General features: G+C 42.5%; 1 protein-coding gene across 5 annotated transcripts in view; it reads right to left on the bottom strand.

Annotated features, from left to right (window-relative positions):
- Positions 1-20,168, bottom strand: part of LOC130212724 (protein MTSS 1-like) — a 53,026-nt gene extending 32,858 nt beyond the window's left edge. For all 5 annotated transcript variants that reach the window (XM_056443867.1, XM_056443869.1, XM_056443870.1 and 2 more), the window contains exons 1-3: positions 19,679-20,168; positions 17,874-17,935; positions 13,185-13,258 (exon numbers count right to left, since the gene is read on the bottom strand). In XM_056443867.1, the coding sequence (XP_056299842.1) occupies positions 13,185-13,258; positions 17,874-17,935; positions 19,679-19,750 (208 nt within the window). In that variant the 5' untranslated portion in view covers positions 19,751-20,168. The remainder of the gene's footprint in view (positions 1-13,184; positions 13,259-17,873; positions 17,936-19,678) is intronic.

The following is a 20,168-nucleotide window of genomic DNA, read 5'->3' as shown; positions in this document are numbered from 1 at the left end:
CATGTAACAGCTCAACAGCAGCTTTAAGTCTGCTGCCCAGAATCTGACCAATCAAATCCCCCAAGGAGGGGGTTTAAGCGTGTCATAAGATGACCAGAGAGAGAAAGAGATGGAGAGAGAAAATAGATTACCCCAGAGCCCACTTGCTCTTTTTTTGGGTGCCCCACTTTCTCTCTAATCTTCCTTTCTGGTCTGACACACATTCCACAGACGGATAGACAGAAAGGATTTACTAGGACCTCTAAATGTTTTGCTTTTTTGGGCTAGAGTATTGCCGTCTTTATGCAGAGCTTAGAAACAGTGGCAATGATAACTGCAACCTAAAACAGTCACACAATGAAACCCAATCAACTTAAAAAACAACATTAAAGCTATTATTTTTTTAATTTATCGGACAAATGAGACACTGTATGTACAGAGGAGCAGCATCTCATCAGCGTATGGTCGCAACGTGCTCAAAGTCTGATGTTAATCGCTTGAAGTGAAGAGGACAGATGTTCATATTTCCACTGCAATAACTGACGCAATAACAACTGAATAAGTTCTGATTCATGGGTCTGAGTCACGAACGTCGTGTTTGCTAAACTAAAGTCATCGCTAATGTGGCCCGAATTACTGTCACGTTCATTTCAAATGTGCAATTCTGTCAACATGGCAATACAGTAATAAAACAAATGTACCTTGAAAAGAATACCAGCGAACAAAACCCTGTTTCAACATGCTCGTGTAAATCATACACAGAAAAACAGGAACATATACTTCAAACATACAGATAATCAAGACCATGTCGACACATGCCCTTAAAAGCTTCAGTGTTCAATAATGTCAACACCCCATTTTGGGGGCTTTAGCAAGAGGTTTACTTGGGACCAACTTTTTTCAAGATATTCCCACGAGTCATAATGGAGTTTGAGGTGTGCACAAGGAGCAACACTGTATTATTCTCTCTTGCATTCAAGCCCAAGGCAATGCGTGAAATGTTTAATTGAAGATTAAATGCAAAAGCGAAAATATCATATGAAATTGCAATAATTCAATTCTGGAAAAAAAAACTGGTATAAAACGGAGAAGTACATGTGAAATTAGAATCAATATACTAAATATACACTGCAAGTTCCCCTATTTACTTTTGCCAAAGTAACCATTTGCCTTGACTTATACAGTTACAATCGAGCAATAGACTTACATGTACCTTTGTGGATGGTGGAAACTTTCTACTGTACCCCAAATGTCCCTCGACATCAGAAGCAATTCAGAGAAAACATCAAAGTTTGACCTTCAACAATTAAACGGGAAGGTAATCTTGAATCAAAGTGACTTTCAAACATGTGACAAATCTGGAAAATTGAAAGTGAAACCCAATTTACACAGGCTGTCCTTGTTACTTCGAGAGTATCTCGACACAAACAAGTGTTTCTCTCACACAGTTAGAAGCAAGACACACAGCAGTCTAAAGTAGAATGAACAGAAACATGAAGGCAACTTGTCACCTTCCAAACAGGGGTTCAAATGTGTACGTGCCTGTGACCTTCCCTTTCCGTCGGAAAGACTCGGAGGCTCTAGTCTGAGAGATACCGATGATAATTTAAACCAGACACACATGAGAGAGACTGCACTGCTTGTCAGTACCACACAACACTGCATTGTTTGCAATAATGAGCACCAGATTACATCTATGTGTGTGTCTGAGCCTTTGCATGCATAATGTGTGTGCTTGTGTCTGAGTAAGAGCCCTCTATACTGTCAAAGAGTTAGTATGGGGACGTTCTCCACCCGAATGTCACTCCACATCCGCGCGCACGCACACACACGCAAACACACGCGCACGCACTCTTACTACAAACACATCATTCATTCAGTGTTTTATGAAGTGTCTATGGGATGATAGGGAACAATCCAGACGCTGAAAACTCAGTCAACTCACTGAATGAGTAACCTGCATGGACTTAACTTTCCCATTACTTATCTATCAACCAATACAATGGCTATACTATCTCACACCCTCAATAAGCTCATACCTATTTGATCAATTTAAACAACGTTTGTGCAACATGCTTGTTTAGTACATTTTACAACACATTCACTGACATCATTATTCTACCAAATAAAATAAAAAAAACATTTAGCTTCAAATGAATATAGAGACAGATATTAGACACAATGTATGCACAGTGTAAGTCACCTTGACTGGACGAGGGAACGCGTTCACCTTCCTGGTCATGGTGCAGCAGATGGCTCACCTGCCCAGTCACACCGTAAGAAGCTGACGATGGCGTCCCACTGTGCATCTGTGCTTCTGTCTTTGAGTGTTGAGGCAAATGGGTCGCAGAATTTTAAAGGCCAATATAATAGCAATAGTTTGGAGTAGAAAAAGCTGATTATTCAGCTTGTATGTATATCAAGAGCTGATAGTGTTGCGTTATGTATCTGAGAGATCATCAATAATGGAAAGCAAGTCAGATATCACACAAATACCACTTGTTATCTTGCTGTGATTACTCAGTGGAATTAAAAGTTGTAGCCCCTAAAATCCCTAAAATAATGCTGGGAGTGGAAATTACTTTCAACAATCTAAATATATAGATATCTCAAATTAAATGTAAAGTCTTTCGTGCAGTTATGGCTGCAGCGCATTGAATGCCAATAAAAAGGCCAAATGGATTCATCAGTCAACTTTAGTAGCCGTGGCCCTTTATAGTCCAGTAAAACACATCACTGCAACCTAGTTCTTACATTTCTCCGTCTCTGCCCCTCTCTATCTTCCCATCTTTCTCTCTGTCCTTGAGGGAAGTTTCAACTAAGTATCAAGTTCCTGATGATAAACAGAAAATGGGTCGCGGTCACAGAACGGCTGCGTGTGCACCTGGTCTCACAGTTGGACACAGACAGGAGGTGAGGGTGTAGATACGGAGGAGTACGTGGAGAGGAAACAAAAAGGGGGGGGGGAATGAAGGTGAGAAAGAATGTTTCTGGAGAAGGAGGACAAATGTCTTTGCCTCTGGAAAAAGTGATCAAATACCAATTTGAGGGTAAATGAGAAACAAGTCACATGTCAGCGTTGGATCTCCATTGCAGGAGCTGCCAGAGTCAAAATCAGTGCATTTAGAGAGCTGAAGTTTCGAGACACAAAGTTCTCCGGAGTCAAGGCTGTAGTAGGGCAGCACTCGGACTGGAGGCTTAACCGTCCCCATGAAGTCCAGTGAGTCTATAAGTGCGTGCACGGAGGTAGAGAACAAAAGCAGACTGTGTTGGGTCACAGCCGAGCTGCTGGGATGTGGCCTTGTGTAAATGTGTTCACTTTTACAGGGAGAAAACCCTCAAATTAGCCCTCACAGCCACAATAAATACATCTGTGAGGTTACAAATTAGAACACACACACACACACACACAGTCAGCTGACAGACCCTTAATTGTGTGTCGGAAGGAAACAAGTGTGACTATCTTTCTCATGCACACACACAAAGACATACAAAGGCAGACATGCCAAATGTTTTCAGCCCGGGGATTTCTTAGCACATTAGAGACACTACTAAGTCTACCGATGCATTTTCCCCCCTGAAAAGAGTATCCATGTGGCAACTTGGTTGATAAATGCCTATTAAACCACAGCAGACAGTTATTATGGTGAAGTTCATTTGTCAGACATGTGTTGTGAATTTGGCTTTGCGTGCATGTCAGATGTTCCAAATCCAAAGCTCACCGGTCTAACCGGGTTTTTGTTTAAACAAAAACAGAGAGCAAACAGTGCGAAAATCCACAAACACTTGTGTGGACACACACTGCATGCACGCAGAGTCAAGTGCACAGAGGAATCTCCCATTCTTTTCTGGGTCAAACACGTAGAGGTGTTTGTCCTGCTCTTGTCTCGAAAACCTGCACTCTCTCTCTCATACACAGACACACACACACACACACACACACACACACATTTGTGTCCCTTAACCCATGACAAGGGTATTTTGGAGCCGAACTGCAATGTGAGTGGGCAGATGTTTGTTTTAAAGCAGATGGTTGCATATTTTTTTAAAGACACTTCCTTGTAGGTCAGAACTAAATCATCCTGATGAAGATATACTCTGTTGAGTCTGAGGGAGGAACATGATTTGGTGCAGTTTAGTCTATATGATTGAATCTGTACTTGCGTTGTATCGCTGTGCTTGCGTTGTTATGCAAGTTTATACGTTGGTCTGTGTATTTGACCGGTTAACGGATTGAATTGCCGGTTCCAGTGATCTGTAAGAGTCACAGGGTGGGGTCAGGGTGAACAGAAGAGAACAGAAGAGAACAGAGGATTGAGAGCCACAGAGCGAGTCCTGGGGATGGGCTTTAGGTCTGAGCTGGACGGAGTGCAGGAAATGTAAACAGCCAGGCTGGTCTTGGTCTGATCTGTTCAACAGGACGGAGCCATGAGACAGTGGGTTGGTTCAGGATGTAAGGGTGCTCTGTAACAGAGGCCAAGCCATGAACGGACAAGGGCAATGAGGAAACGGACAGATTGTTTTTCTTCGTGAAGCTGTAAGGGCGTCTGTCCATGGCAGAGCACTCAGTCTGCTTAGAGAAGTGAGCAAATCACTGGCAGAACTAGACTTCAGGCTTTCTCAACCTAACTTGGAATGCACGGAACTGAAGATTTTTTCAGTGTCCATGATAATTTCACAGAACATTTTACTTCTCTCTTGGACAATCAACACACACTTGATTTATTACTCCTCTGAGACTCATTCAGATTCAAAGATGAGGTTACAGTGATCTACAGTATCTAGTTCATGTGTACAGTAATTACCGAGCCTTCCATCTCCATTTAGACTTCTTGCATCCCGATGTTTCACGTCCAAACCTAAAAGTTAAGCTGAAAAGTTCAAAAGAGTGATATGTGAATATGTCATACATGCCTGTAATAGTGACAGGCATAGATAACAGATAGCACTCGTAACAGCTTCTACCCTGCATTAGCACCAAGTGAATTACCAGATGACTGGAAATAGTAGAAGGTAAATCTTTAGGGACATCTGGAGTTTACAACCCCACTTACCTTTGATATCCACTAACACAGCAACACCGCACAGACAACTATACAATATGCATGTCATCTGTCGTGGGATTTCCATTTGTCCCTTTTCCCCCCCCAATACATGCTACTTCAAAGCATAGAAGAAATATAGTGCAGATAGTTCAAAATGAGGCACATGCACACCTCTAAAGTGGAAGTTATTTTCAGGTGCTGAACTCATTGAAGGAACTCAAGGGCCTCAGTGGAACTAAGCTATTCCATAAGGAGGGGCGGCATTGATGTTAATGGGAGAGGTCATACAATGGGCTGAAGCTAGGCAGTGTTTAGAGGTCAGAAAGATGTAGCACAGCCACTTTGAAGCAAGCTGGAACATATGAAGCTCTGAGAGAACTTGGGAAAGGGCATCGAGACCAATGTGGGAAAAACAACACCGGACGATTTTTACTCGATTGATACTTTACTCCCAGTATACACAATTATAATTCACGACTTCATACTGGAGGTTTTGACATTTAGCATCTCTACTCCACAACCCCCATGCGTTGCCCCTCCATGTCTACTGAGAGACGAGTCATTAAAGTTAAATAAAGGCCGCGGCTCACTCTGACATACTTCTTCATGCTTCTAGTCAACAGTACGAGTGAGGTTTTGACGTTTTGTTTTTCAACATTGGTCCAAGGGAAAAAGGTAGTTTCCCCAGTCATATACATGCAAATAAAAAAAAGAAAGAAATCAGGTGCAGTCAGATAGAGAGACAGACACGGGGGTAACAAAGTATTGCTGGATACCAGCAAGTATGATGTGAACAGGACTGCAGAAAAGACGACAAAATATGTATTTTTTCCAAACAGAATGTGTTTAACCCTTGTGTAGCCTTAGGGTCATTTTGACCCGAATCAATATTACACCCTCCCCCCGCCTTTGGGTCATTTTGACCCGATTCAATGTTTCACCCTCCTGTTACCTTTATATTTACTAACATATTTTACCCTTTGGGTTCAATTTGACACCAGCAATTAAAACCTCCAGAAAATTATTAGAATTAATATTGTTTTCCAAGTTTAAGTGTGAGGCACTTTATGTTTGTTTGTTGACTACCGAAAGAACACCGACATTAAACATTGAATTGGGTCAAATTAATCCTAATGCGGGGGGAGGGTGTAATATTGATTTGGGTCAAAATGACCCTAAGGCAACACAAGGGTTAAGAACTGGTTTATTGTATTCATACAGGATGTAGATAATGACATCAGGATAATAAGATCCTTGTAAACCTCTGGGAGGCAGATGTTTTAGTCAACAGTGTTCTATGGCTGTCCAGGGGTTAATATATAAAAAACAGCTAATTGTTGAAAGAATCATTTATTTTTAATATTCCGTGTTCCACAATTGTGATGGGAAAACCCAAAAAACGCTGTTTGTTGTTGACACAAGGGTACTTTATAAAACATCAAACGGCATATACCATGTCAACAATATCTGACCATGTATTTACAATTCTAGTGATGAGGAGCTGTTGAAGGTGATGTGATGCGTATAATTATTTTTCTTGCTCAAAGGATTCTCAATAACGGGAGTAATTATTGTATTTAAAAACATGTTTCGACAACTTAATCATCTTTGTAAGGTCTAATTAGCACAAACAGGCTTCTACATGCCGCCTGCGTGGCAGGTGGCTATTTCATCTCCACAGAGTCAGACGTGTCCAAACAGACTCGACACTAGCTGCTGACAGAGCCAGTGGGAATAATATACCCCACACACACACATACATAGAGAGAGAGACAGACAGAGAGAGAAAGATACATACAGTAGACACTGTGACATGCTAACATACTCTATATGAACACACACAAATACTCACTCAACATGCCCAGACAGTGTCCTGACAGCTGCCAACCAGCGTGCGACACAGGCTCGGTTATTTATATAACTGAACAAACTATTATGCGATGGGTGGTGTGGGAAATTCAGTGTTGCGTGCGTGTCTCTGTGAATATGTTCTGGAACATGTTACAACCAAGAATGCCAGTTTCCGAGATGAGACTCTTTCAAACAAGCTATTTAATTAAGCCTCAAAACTGGTCAAACTTGCTCTTCGTATATATACCTAGGATGGTAAGCACTCGGTTCAGGATGGGATGTCTTCATACCAGAAACATACTATGGTCTAGTACCCTTGGCTAGGTTATACTGGCCTTCAACTTTATCGAAGTTTAAAGCCCTTGAGAGTTTGCTCTTATATAATTCACATCTGTCTATTTAGTCCAACACCATGCACGTCTTGAAAAGAGTAAAAATGGCATTACTGTGTTATTTGTAACATCTTCTCTCCTTGTCTGGTCTGTTGTAGGGAATGACCTCATCTCCCTGGGCAGCATGGTTGCCGTCAGCTGTGTAACCGTGGCTGACTTGAAAGAAATCTCACTACTCACCGACTGTCACATTTAACTCACTTGGTGAATGGACTCCAACAAAGAGGTAGTACTCGTATGAACACAGAAACACACACACGCAGAAAAGAAAGATGCATACACAAGCACGTAAACAGACACATACACAAACCCATTATATGCAGAAGGAAACTATGACGGAAGTATAATCTGGTAGAGAACCGAGGGAAAGAGGGGATCTACATGGAAAATGTAACAGTACTTGATGAAACAAGAGAAAGGATTATTCGTTCGCCTTTTCTGTTCTCTCTTTACAGATACAAAAGGGCTTTGTCTCATTCTTGACCAATGACGAGTGCAGTTTCAAGTTTTCAGAGGGAGATAATATGGTTCAGACAACAGCTGAACAAGAGCTGAAATGAAGATTGCAAAACACCAAGTTGTGTTATTAATTATTGTTTTATTTTTGCTTGTAAAATTGCTTGTAAAAGGGGTTGTGATAACCTTTTGGTTATGTTGCATATAGCTGTCTTTCACCTAAAGTGGTACCCTGTAATTGGTTTAAAAAGCTCCATCTTCAGTCCGTCTAAACCACTTGGTTACTCGGAGGGGCGGGAAAAATATTGGATCTTAGAACTTTATGATTCTCTCTTAAAACAGTTACAAAAACGACTTTATTAGAAATTCATATGGCTTTCCACGAGTGGCTACTTTTTTTATACTGCAGTGAAGTAACATTTGGTGGAGGTCATAATGAGGTAAGGAGATTATTGACAGAATGTGAAGCGACTCAATGTGAGCTGCTCGTTTTACTTTATTAGTTCCTAAGTAACCAAGCTCGATGAACAGATTCCATCAAGTGCTAAAAGAGTTTATTTCTGCTGAAAAAAGCTTTAGTGGTGCACAACGACTAAATATTATAATATGATATGCTCAAACTCTGCTTATAAAATGTGAAACAAGAAGATGAATGCATCACTTTTAACTATGTTTTCCTGTTGTTCGTCAGTATCCTGGACGGTGTTCCATGTGGCCTGATGTCTGAGTACTTCTGTAAAGTCAGACCCAAAACATGTTTAATCACATGACTTTAAATCAAATAGAACCATTACAGCAAACACTGGCACGCTGCTCCAAGGCAAGCAACTCTGTGTGTGCGTGATGTGACCACCCTGGTGTGCGTTTGTGCCAACAGTAGATGGATACATGTCTTTTGTAATGGTTTCATCTTTGGGGCCAGGGTTATGAAATAGATGCTACAGAGACAGAGTGAAAAGGTCAGAGAAAAGGTGACCCATGGAGAGGGAAAGAGTGGAAAGTGCTGCAACATGTGGCAAAGGAGAACGAATAAGAGAAGAGCAGAGAGGGCACAAAGTGTGACAGACTTACAACACCAAAATGAAAGACTGATATCTGATATCAACTGGATGAATGAATGCGCCCAGGGATTTGATACATGACAACGATCATGAAAAGAGAAGCTTTATTTTACGGGATGAGTATGTACAGTTAACCCTGACATCGTAAGAATGGACCTGAAAAACATTTATCAGGAAACATAAGAAAGAAAAACACTGTAGCAGAGGACAGCCTTATCCCGCCCCCCACAGGAAAAGTGGGTGGAGCCTAAAAGTTGATAAATTAGAGCACCTGTGAGCAGGAAAGGAGGGGGGAACCAACAAACATTTGGGGGAAAACCAACATGGTGACCAGAGCGAGGAGCGAGAGTGGGTGAAACCGGAAAAACACATCCCACTGCCCCACACACTTATTTCATTGTGGTTTTGGAAATGATATGTTATTTAATTAACGTGATAAGAGAAATATTTCAGTTATCTGCAGACTCCTTTTGAGTCGGGTTTTCCGTTAAAGGACAGTGTTCGTTTCTTTTGACCCGAAGAACGATATAAAACTTGAAAGACACTGAATGAACTGTATTCCGGGTTGTGTTTTTTGTGTTTTGCTTTGTGTCCTGCGTGTTTTTTGGAGTGAAGGAACGGGCTAGCCAGCTGGGCCCTTATTGTTGAGTTAGTAAACTTAAAATACTGGGTAAATGAGATCCTACGCTACAACACGCAGGCTAAAAATACAGCTGGGAAACAACGAGAGGCAATGTACTTTATCAGAAGGAAACAAAGAAAAGTGAGCCCTTTGTGCAGGGAAAAAGTCCAAATCCGAACCGACCGCAACAGAGTACAGCGAAACAGGTGGTTTCAGCTAATCCGGTATGTGTGTGTGTGTGTGTGTATGTGGCCGTGAACGTACAAGTCTTTGTCTAAACACATTTGAATATACAGATCTGTAAGAATCTATGATTATGAGTGCATAGCTCTCTGTTCATTGTGTGTGTGTGTACATTTAGCGATATATGCACGTCTCATATGTGTCTGTTCACTGTAATCTCCAATAGACTCTGAATAATAGAGCCCAACAGTGGAAAGCAAAGGCTTTGTCTGGAAACTTAAGTATTTCTTTCGTTCTTTCTTTCATTCAAACTTTCTCCACTTGGCATTCCGGTTATGATATTTCACTCAACTGTAAACTGGTAAGCTGATCTTTACCTTTACAAATCTTGACAATGAAAAGAAGGATACTCACTCAGAGTTTATTTTTTGACAAAACAAAATAATCCTTGCATCTTAATCCTCATTTATTGTAAACCCTAACTTTGGTTTAATTGGGCATTGTCAACCTAATCCATGGAATGCCAAAACTGACCCAGCATCCAAAGTGTTTTTCTCCTCATGAATACATCTGGATTTCAAGAATCAGGTACAATAAATCACTTAAACAAATGCAAAAACACAAACAGCATGCCAAAGCTGATAAGTAAATGAAGCAACTGACTTTTGTTGTCCAAAACTCAGTCGAGGGTTTGTGACACCCTGGATTAGATTATGCAAAGAGCTTTTACTGGTGGGGACACTGGAAGAGTGTTCCACACACCTGGTGTGTCTCGCATGAACCAATCAATTATAGCTTTTATATCAAAAGCTATTTTAATTATTGTTCAGATTATATCATATTTAAAAATAAATAATAAAGAAAATCTTGAGGAAAGTTTCCTCTTCTGTGAATAAGGTGTCTTCCTGTTCTTTAATGTATGTTAATAATCTGATTTTAAAGAAATCATTGGGGTATTGAGTTGTTTGAAGACCTTGAATCCACCTTTCATGAATTACAAATGGAAATAAATATTTAGCTAGTACTAAGGACTGGAAATGTATTTTAGAAAGAGAATTTAAGAAGAGCGAGAACATCGTATGCATCGTCTGTAACTCATGTCTTGAAGAGCGAGAACATCTCAGGTCTTGCTCTCGGTTTACCTGTCATTGCAAAATAATGCTTAATTAGTAATTATTCCAGGTTTTAGCCACATTGGGAACCGAGGGAAAAGAAAATAATATATAGTTAATATGCACTGAATACTTGCACTAGTTTAGCAACCCCAGGAATATATATTTATATCTCCGCATTATTTATAACCTGGATATCATGTATTTATTATGATACTTTCTGTTGCACTTCTGGTTAGATGCCAAACTGCATTTCGTTGCTCTGTACTTGTACATGTGTAATGACAATAAAGTTGAATCTAATCTAATCTAAAATGGTCTAGTCCTTAAATGAAAGTGTAAAAAAAGGCCTGATAAAAGGGTTGGTATGCCTTTAACATGAATCAAGGTGTAGATGAGAACACACCATTGCGGTCCACGGTTGAGGTTTAGAAAAGCCTCCTTTTGTTTTTCAAGCTTTTGATCATGCTGCTTGATGCAGCTGCCGTGATAACATTGATAAAAGGGTCCCTCGGTAACTTTCATCTAAACCCCTATAAACATAACTACTGTCACATATCAAAGTCTGCCGAGTCAAGCGCTCAACCCTTGAATTTTTATGAGCTGCCAAAATATCCAAAGCTCTACAATAAAGCAATGTTGACCAAAGGCGACCGAAAGCCTTGTTCTCCTGATTAGGAGCCCGAATAACCTTCAACAGGTGCACTGTCAAGTAGCAGGTTACTTTTATGTTAGTGCACCTTTATTATTATTATAATAATAGCAGGACATTAACAGTTGGCGGTCTCTATGGTGTGGTGGTGGGTAGATAAGTTCTGTTTCCTTTTTTAAATTTTAGCTCCATAACACACACAAACACACACACATACACACACATGATGTCCATGGCTGCTGGGAGCAGGTCAGGACCTGGAGACGCACAGAACAAGAAGAAGCAAGACGATGGAGAAGATAGAAAAGATGAAGGAAAGCAGCCCATCGTCTTTGTGTCTTGTGGCCGCAGCAGCAGCAGCAGCCTCTGACCGATCATGATAAGCAGACAGAAAACGGCGTGTCTTTCAGTGCTCTCCTTTATCTGATGTAGACACAAAACCATGCAGATGCTCTTTAACATCAAACCTACTTACGCAAGCACACACACAAGGACACACGAGCCGCGATGCTCCTCCGCTGTGTCGATGAACAATAGAGTAAACTGATAGCTTCGCCAGGTCGAGGCGGCTACAGAAGGACCGCTCGTCTGCAGAGCATTACAAACGCAACTATTTAAAGATAAGGAAGAACACAGCTAGAGTTACGCTTATTAAAAGCTACTTGCTGTATTATGTCGTCAAAGCATTCATAAACTCATACAACGTATGTTAATCAAAAAAGAAAGGCGTACAGGCTTAAGTAGTGGAAACACGGTGCTGCCCTTACAGTGTGCAGTCTGAGGTTCAGGGTTTGATACAAACGTCTGAGGAATTTGCAAAGATAAACAACTGTAGCCCCAAAATGAAAATATGATCTGTAATCAAGATTTAAAAAAGACCCTGGTAGGATAATCAGGTGGACAGGTTATCTGTCTCTGATGTGTATCAGCCAACAGTGCACCAAAACACATTGTCCATGCTCGCCTGTGTGCCGAGGAGCTCGGGTGTACAGCGAAGCCGGAGCAACAGAGCACCAAAACGACGGTGGCGTAATACAATACTGCTGACCTACGATATGTCGAGAGCATGGTGGGAGAAAGTGGTGAAAGAGCAGAGGAGAGATGACGCTCTTCAGCTGAGAGAATCGGACTCCTTCGCAGGAATCATCCATTCTGTGTGTGTGAGACAGAGAAGAAAGGAGCAAGAGAATGATGACTCCCTGTACTCCTCCATCTCTCTCCCCGCGATGCTTCACTACAGTACGTGAGGTGATGAATGCGTGTGCCTGTCTCAGTTCCTATTAATAGTATTATTAATATGAAGCAAGGTCTGAGGTGTCAAAGCTCGGGGAGGATAAGATCTTTCAATCCCTCCTTTTTTTTCTCCTTCTCAAACACATAAAGTGGTGGAGTAGAAGCAGACTCTACGGGAGAGTCCAGATGTAGCAGAGGTGAAGTATGTGTGGGGGTGAGGGGCAGAGCGCCGGGGAAAGGGTGCAGAGGTCGAAGACAAAAGCCAGCAGCAGATCTTCCAGACAGCATAGTGACGGATTTACTACCCGTACGATAAAGCAAACAAGCCACAAAACCTCTCGGCACAGTGGGGTGAAAGACTGGACGTGCACAGTAGGGCTACGCAGACAAACACACAGACACATAGGTGCCCAGACACACACACACACACACACTGTTTAACTGTGAGCTCAACGATTTAACCCCTTCAGCCCCGTGCTACACTGAGTCTATCAAGACTGAGCAGAACACGGATTCCTTCCAGAGTTCACGGATTGTTTTGCAGTAGAAGACCACTGGTCAAACACTCGCGCCTGTACACCGGGGTGCGTGGTCCTACCTCGTGAGTTGGTCGCCAGGTCAGCCACTTTCTGGAAGGCATCGAGGAAAGCCGCCACGGCAACCACCGTCGCCCTGGGAGAAAAGAGTGAAACAGAAGTTCAGTCTGGAAGTAAATACATCACGGTTTACTGAGGAGAAACAATGGAAGGCACTAAGTTTTATAAAACATAAAACTGTGGGTAAAAAATGTGAAACTCGGTGTTATAAATAACGTCAGAAGCAGTGCTTTAATTCCGCCAAAGACAACATAGACGCAGGTGGGCGCTCAACTGCAGCACTTGGATACAAGAGTGCATATCTATAACTTCTGTACGACATGTTAGATGATGAAGCCTTCATCAGCCCTAATCATTTGAAATGTTAAGAATGTATAATATTTACTGCGAGTGTCGGAGTAAGTTCAAACTTAAACGGGCCCTGCTGTGTGAGGAATGTCGAAGTCTAGTGCTGCAATCTGTCCGGCTCAGCAGAGCAGCTTTTGAGTTTGCTGCTCTTCCAGGTCAATGGAAAATCAATGTAGGATCACCCTGTTGATCTCACATGGAAAACGGGATCACACTTGCTTTTGTCCTCTTTTATGTTTTACCAAGGCGTTACACATTGCAGTACAATATAATGCTTTCACATAAAAGACTGAAGATTAAAATGCAATCTCAAATGGGAAAAAAAGTGGTGGAAATTTGGTGTAGGATTACTTGCTGTTTTACTCATTATAGATACTATCTTGCTGGTATCCAGTCTGTCTGCTGCCTGACTCACCAGTTACTCTGCTCGCTGGCAACAAGGCGCCCAGCTGACTGGTTAACTGGGAAATACTAACTCACCTACTTCAGAAACAACAGCGCTCTCATGATTAGGATCACAAGTATGGAGAGGATGCTCTTTGTGTGTGTGTGTGTGTGTGTGTGCACGTACACGTGCGATACCTGATCTCCACAACAGAGACAATGCAACAGTCATGCATGCAAAAAAGAAAGAAAAAAAATTCCATGCCAAAAGAGCATGTTTGTTCTAACCCTGAGTAACTTGAGTCGCAAACACTTGTTATATTCCATGGGCCAACAGAAAACCATCATGACACAACTTGTGAATTTCCAAAAACAAGCCTTTACAGGTAGCTTTCACAACTGGGCAGAACAATAGCTGAATACAGGTTGGTGGCGTTTCTAAAGTGTGACAAATCCTGAACATTGTTACACCATCACACATCTATTTCTATGAGTTAACGGAGTATGTTTTTAACTGTGTGTGTATCTTGAAGACACATTCAAGCCAATTGCAGTCGTGCTCCTGATGCATGGCCTCTGGGGTGAGGTGATATCCTTATAGGGGAAGAGTATCGGTTTAACACATCAAAGTCTGTTTACAGATCTTGGGGAGTACTGCCGTATAAGTGAGGCGTCGAGGGGACATCGGTTGAGGCTAAGCACTTCATGTTTTAAAAGAATCTGGGGCTGATCGCCCGTTTGGTTCCAGCCCAGAGCCAGTGCTGACCACAGAGCCACTGAGTCGTGCTCTCTCGAATTGACTTACGGAAGGGACATTTTTCAAATAGACTCAAGGTTTATTGCATGTTTATTTAATGTGTTTCCTCAACTGTCTCAAGACTGTGTTAGTTGCTTAATAGAATGACAGTTAACATCTCAGAAGGGCCTCCTCCGAAAGAAAAGTAAAAACAACAGAACACAACTGATAAACAAACCTGTAGTTTCAGGCCTAAATATTATTCTACATTTTAGTGACAGCCAAGTCTGAGCATTAAGTCAATAATGGAACTTTTTATCACTCAAAAACGTCATATGATTGGCTGTTGTAATGCTGACCAGAAGATCCAAGGGTGTGTCCTGCAAATGGAAAAGGAAACATACACACGGGCACACACAGATTCCTTTCTATTTAAAGCCCCGTGCAGCCACCCAAGCAACCTTCAACTCCACTAAGATATCCCATGTACACATTGGTCAATTGATAATAATTTACATGCACGTGCAACAAATGTCTTGATCAGTCAATTTAATAATCCAAAACACGTGGTTTTAACAGAAGGCAACTTTTAGTGTTAGTGGCTCCGACCCACTGAAGTACAATGTGCAGAGGTTTACGATGACTAGCCATGACCATCTGCTGTAATCTGCTTCATTCTTATACAAGAAAAAAGAGGAACTCGCAAACTGATTCACAACACCTTCCAGTACTGTCCTTAGTATTACCTGGGAAAGGTTGTTAGCATAAGATGGAAAAATCATGATTTGACAAGACATTAAATAATTACACATTCAAAATCTTTTTTTCCCTTTTTCTGGCTGAATTGACTATGAAATTAGGTAACATACTAAATTGCACCAACGGCAGAATAATCAGGTTTTCATTTAATCTCCGACAGTCAGCCAAAACAAAATATGACTTGTGTGGCTATGAAAACCCCTCGTTGCTGCTGCACGCCTTCAGCTCCGCCCCAACAACGACCTGCCTGCTACCGTCGGCCTGGAAGTCTGCAAACGGCCCCGTCCTGGAGTCAAGACAAACGACTTTTACATCTATTCCACAAGGCCTTGGCCAAGCCAATCTAAACTCCCCATATACCCTGGGGTAGTATAGCAGATTGCTATTTCTGACAATGATATATCCAGCACTGCTGCCCCCATCTATTCTTAGATCAACAGAGACTGGAATGTGACTGTAGTAAATCTGAATCATAGAAAGAGGTTGTCTTTAACTCCCCTTGTTTGACAGAACGTAGAAATCATCATGACAGAGATAATGTGCTTTGAGAGATTTTTGTATTACGCATGTATGTTTGTACCATTTGTATCTGTTGATCTACCCACATATCAATCTACTTGTACTTTTACCATCTACACTTTTAGGGCTTCTAGTTGAGTCCAAATACGCTTTAAAGCCATACAGTTCAAAAACTGAATTTGAAGTTTTGAGGTCGTCTGTTTTTCACAAAATGTTCTTCTTTTGGAGCAGAGGAAGAGAGGCCTCCGTGTACGCCTTGCTCTGCAGCTGCATCGACCATGATCCACGAAACAGACCAAACACCGACAAGTTAAAAGAGGACTGTGATTAGAAATCAGCTAGCCTATATTCCACCCTGCCCTCTTTCTTCAAAGCTGTGTGTGTGTGTTGCTTAAAACCAGAATGGGCAGAACAAAACACCATATTTGGACCAAAAAAATGACAGAAGAGGCCCAACACTGTAATTGGTTGATTTCCTAGTTGCTTTGTGAGAGGGGAGCAGAGGGTCGAAAATTACAGAGTAGCCTACTTTAGGACGTCATTAGACACACAGACATATGCCGCTACAACTGCTGGATAGTCACTTATCCAGGCCGAGGAGGGAAGGTGGGTGTGTTTGTGCTTTACTGTGTGTGTGTGTGTGTGTATGTGCCCTTCTATGGAGCCTAGTCCTCAAGCAGATTAGAGAGGTCCTTGGGTGTGGGTTATGCTGTCGTCGAAGGGGCTAGTTTGGGTGTGAAGGAAGATAGTCGCACACGTGTAGCCACAACACAAGACATATCATATAATATACCAATGTTTCATTGTGTTGGAACGTTGGTAAATTAATTAATGAAATTATGAGGCCAAATAGTGTTGTTGTTGCTGGATACAGGCTTTAAAGCAGACAGAAAAGGCCCTCTTTGTAGGTCACCATGAGCAAGCGCAGATAGCACACTCTTCATGCTCCAGCAGGGGCACCGTTACAGCCATATGCCACAACTGCTGCTACCTGGATCACACGCCAAAAATACTTAAATATGGGCATCTTTATCTCAATGACACGCAACTCATCCTGAAGAGAAAGAGCTGATCTTTTCCGGGAGCAGCATCTGATTAATCCTGATGCAGCAAAGAAGTGGTGTAACTAGAACGGGCACTCGGTAGAGCGCATACCTTCGCATATCACAAGATTGGGCATTAAATTATGAACATTTTGGCATTAGTTGCATGCCAATTCGATATAAATTGACCGCGCTATGGTAAAAAGAAGATTTTGACCTTTTCATGACCTTGGCTACAGATAATCCCCAGAGCTTTAGCATGGCAGGGTCACACATTTAACCCCTGAATGATGGAGAGACTTGAATAACATATCACCATTAATCAGCCTAATACTGAGGAAATGGAAGAATGGGACACTGAGTGGTCCCCGGATAGTATTGTTCGGTCCCGGAGCCTTTATCCACCTGTCACTGTTAGTCTGTCTCAGGACACGTGGACACTTACATGGCTAGAGAACTGCCATGCATTGTTCATCAAAGTATAATTTAGACCACAGGACATCCATATTTACAGTACTTGCCGGACAATAAGCTATTATTTCAGCTGTCATAAATTGTTTGTCACCTGACACGTGGCCACTTAAAACCAACTAGGGGAGGTGGCTGGGATTGGCATTCATTGTTAACAGATGGCTTGGAATCATTTTGGCAGGTGTGAAAATGTACAGCAATTAAAAACAAATTAAATCAGGCTTAACGAAGACTAAACAAGGGAGAAGGACACATAATAACCCCCGGATGGTATTGTTCAGCGATTAGGCTTTTATGTAGACCGTCAGTGCTTGTCAGGCTCAGGACTAGTGGCAACTTTAAACTTCTTTAGAGGGAAATCGACTCACTTCTAATGTAAAAGTCCAAATAAGGTAGAAAGTATGTTGACGGATTGAGTACACATGTCTCACCTGAGCTGGGACTGCAGTTTGCCGGCCTTCGTGATAAAGTCCTCCCAAATAGGGTAGCTGCTCTGTGGGGGGGAAAAGAGACACAAACAAGGATGACTCAATCATCTGGACAGATTTCATTTTTCCCTGAGTTACACAACCGTTTAATCAACATGACTCAGAACGGAGGCCTCACCTCCCCTGCAGGGCTAAAGAGAACAAGTCCAAGGACTATCCCATCCATGTGACTAAGTTTATCACACAACCCCGCCCCCCTACCCTCTATTTTGTTAAACATGTTCTTAATTCTAGGTTATCTGCTTATGGGAGAATAGAATAGATCCTGTAATGCGATAGCTTGCAAAATGGGTCACCGGCCTCTATTTGAAAGATCCCCACACAACAAGAGCACTAGTTCATGGTATAATGGGCCCGGTTCCCGATGGGACTCTAAATTTACCAAAATCTAGGTCCCGGGCTGAAAATAGTTGAAGAGCCTTCTCTCAAAAACCATCACAGAGAGCAAGTGGCCTATTGCATCACTGCAGCATGACAGCACCAGGTCACGTGATGAATATCATGAGCACACGCTCGCCACTGATGTGCTACTACTGTCAGGGGTCTGAGGAATGTCAAGTGATTCTGTCAAACATTACACCCAACAACCAGCTCAACTCTCTCTACCTACAGTACCCCCCCCCCCCCCCCCCATTGCCCCTGACATCACTCTTGTACTTTTTGATGTCTGCCACCTCTTTGCATGTGGCGTATCCCTGTGTCAGCTCACTCTGCCTCCCTCTGTCGTGGCCATCGCCATCAGATATCAAACACGCTTGTTGACAGCCTGGGTTGAGTGAGCCATCCCTGTGTATTCGAGTGCACAGCCCGGTCCGTGGCGCTTTCAAATAAAAGACACCAGTGAGAGTGAGTATGGCTTAAGTCCAGGCAAAGCAAATACACTAAGCATCTGCTGATTTTCACTGTATTTCCTGGCAGCGTGGTTAGACGAAGGGGGGCATGACGACCCAGTCAAGTGAGACGTGGGACGCTGAGAAGTGCTGAATGTCTGAGCAGTATTCATAACAAACGCCCTGGCTCCAGGAGACCCGATGGCTGGCCATTTGACCTCCACATGTCAAAGCCTGGAGACCCCGCGGGTCGGTTTCTACCCTGATAGCTACATTCCCAGAATTCCTTTTCCAATTCCAAGAAACGTTACAACAGCTGGAGAAATGCTCATTTTCGTGTCATCGACCGAGCTCAGATGTAACAGCAACATAACATCGAGACTGACGAGTGACGACTGCTCCGCGCAGCCAGTGATGGCTGCTGCCTCCACTTCACACTGGGACAAATGGACGTCAACAAAAAAGAGAAAACCTAACCTGTTTTCGGTTTTCCTGCGATTAGAATGCAAGGAATGGCTAATAGTATAAACTAATGGAGATAGTATGCGTAATACATAATATATAACGTTGTAATAACGCACGCTAGTTAGCTGACGTCACCACAAAACGAAAACGTCCGTAGGTTCACCTGAGACCAGGTAAACTAACATACAAGCTGAGAATAATATCTCAAGTGAACTCGACTCTCACGTCACTCCATTTTGTTCACCGACTTCTAGGTTCAGAAGTCTGAGGAGAGATGAGGCGAAACGCTCTCCAGAAGTCCGCCTGGCTAACTCACGTAGAATAGCGTCACGTTATCTGCCGAAGCGAACCGCTAACTCCACCGCTGTTTGAGAAGTTACCCGACGTTCGTGTCCGTCTGTCTCTCCGGTGACATACGATGTGTTGGGGGGAAAAAAAGTTAATTCTGCTTACCTTCATGTCTCCGATAAGAGTTTGGAACAGTCCTCCGAGCGCGCTGCATTCCTTCTCGATAACAGCCTCCATTTTCAGGACCACTTCCAGCGGGCAGTCCCGACTCGGCGAGCCGCTCTCCGTTGACCACCACTGCTTCCCAGGGAAGCCAAATACTCCCCGAAATACCAACAAAAGCGGACCAAGTTCCGTGTAAAGATTATGTTGTTTCCGTAATCGACGAACACCAACTTTTATCTCAGTCAAACGCTCAAATCAGCATAAAAGCAGCTCGGCTCTGCTCTGGTGCCCCGATTAGTTCAAATCAAAGGAGGTAGTAGCAGGGGCGAAAGAGACATTTAAATCCCCCTCTCCCCTCCACGCCGTCCCGCTCATACCGATGGCTGGGACGTGAACCTACTGTTTTGCAGTTTTCTATTCGAAACTAGAAATATTCCCAATGCTCGGCTTGGAACGTTATTCCGTATCTTGACAGGTAAATGCCGACGCT

Source organism: Pseudoliparis swirei, chromosome 22, assembly GCF_029220125.1.
Source record: "Pseudoliparis swirei isolate HS2019 ecotype Mariana Trench chromosome 22, NWPU_hadal_v1, whole genome shotgun sequence".
Lineage (NCBI taxonomy): Eukaryota > Metazoa > Chordata > Actinopteri > Perciformes > Liparidae > Pseudoliparis > Pseudoliparis swirei.
Note: the sequence above shows the minus strand (reverse complement) of the source record. Positions and strands in the feature narration are given on the sequence as shown.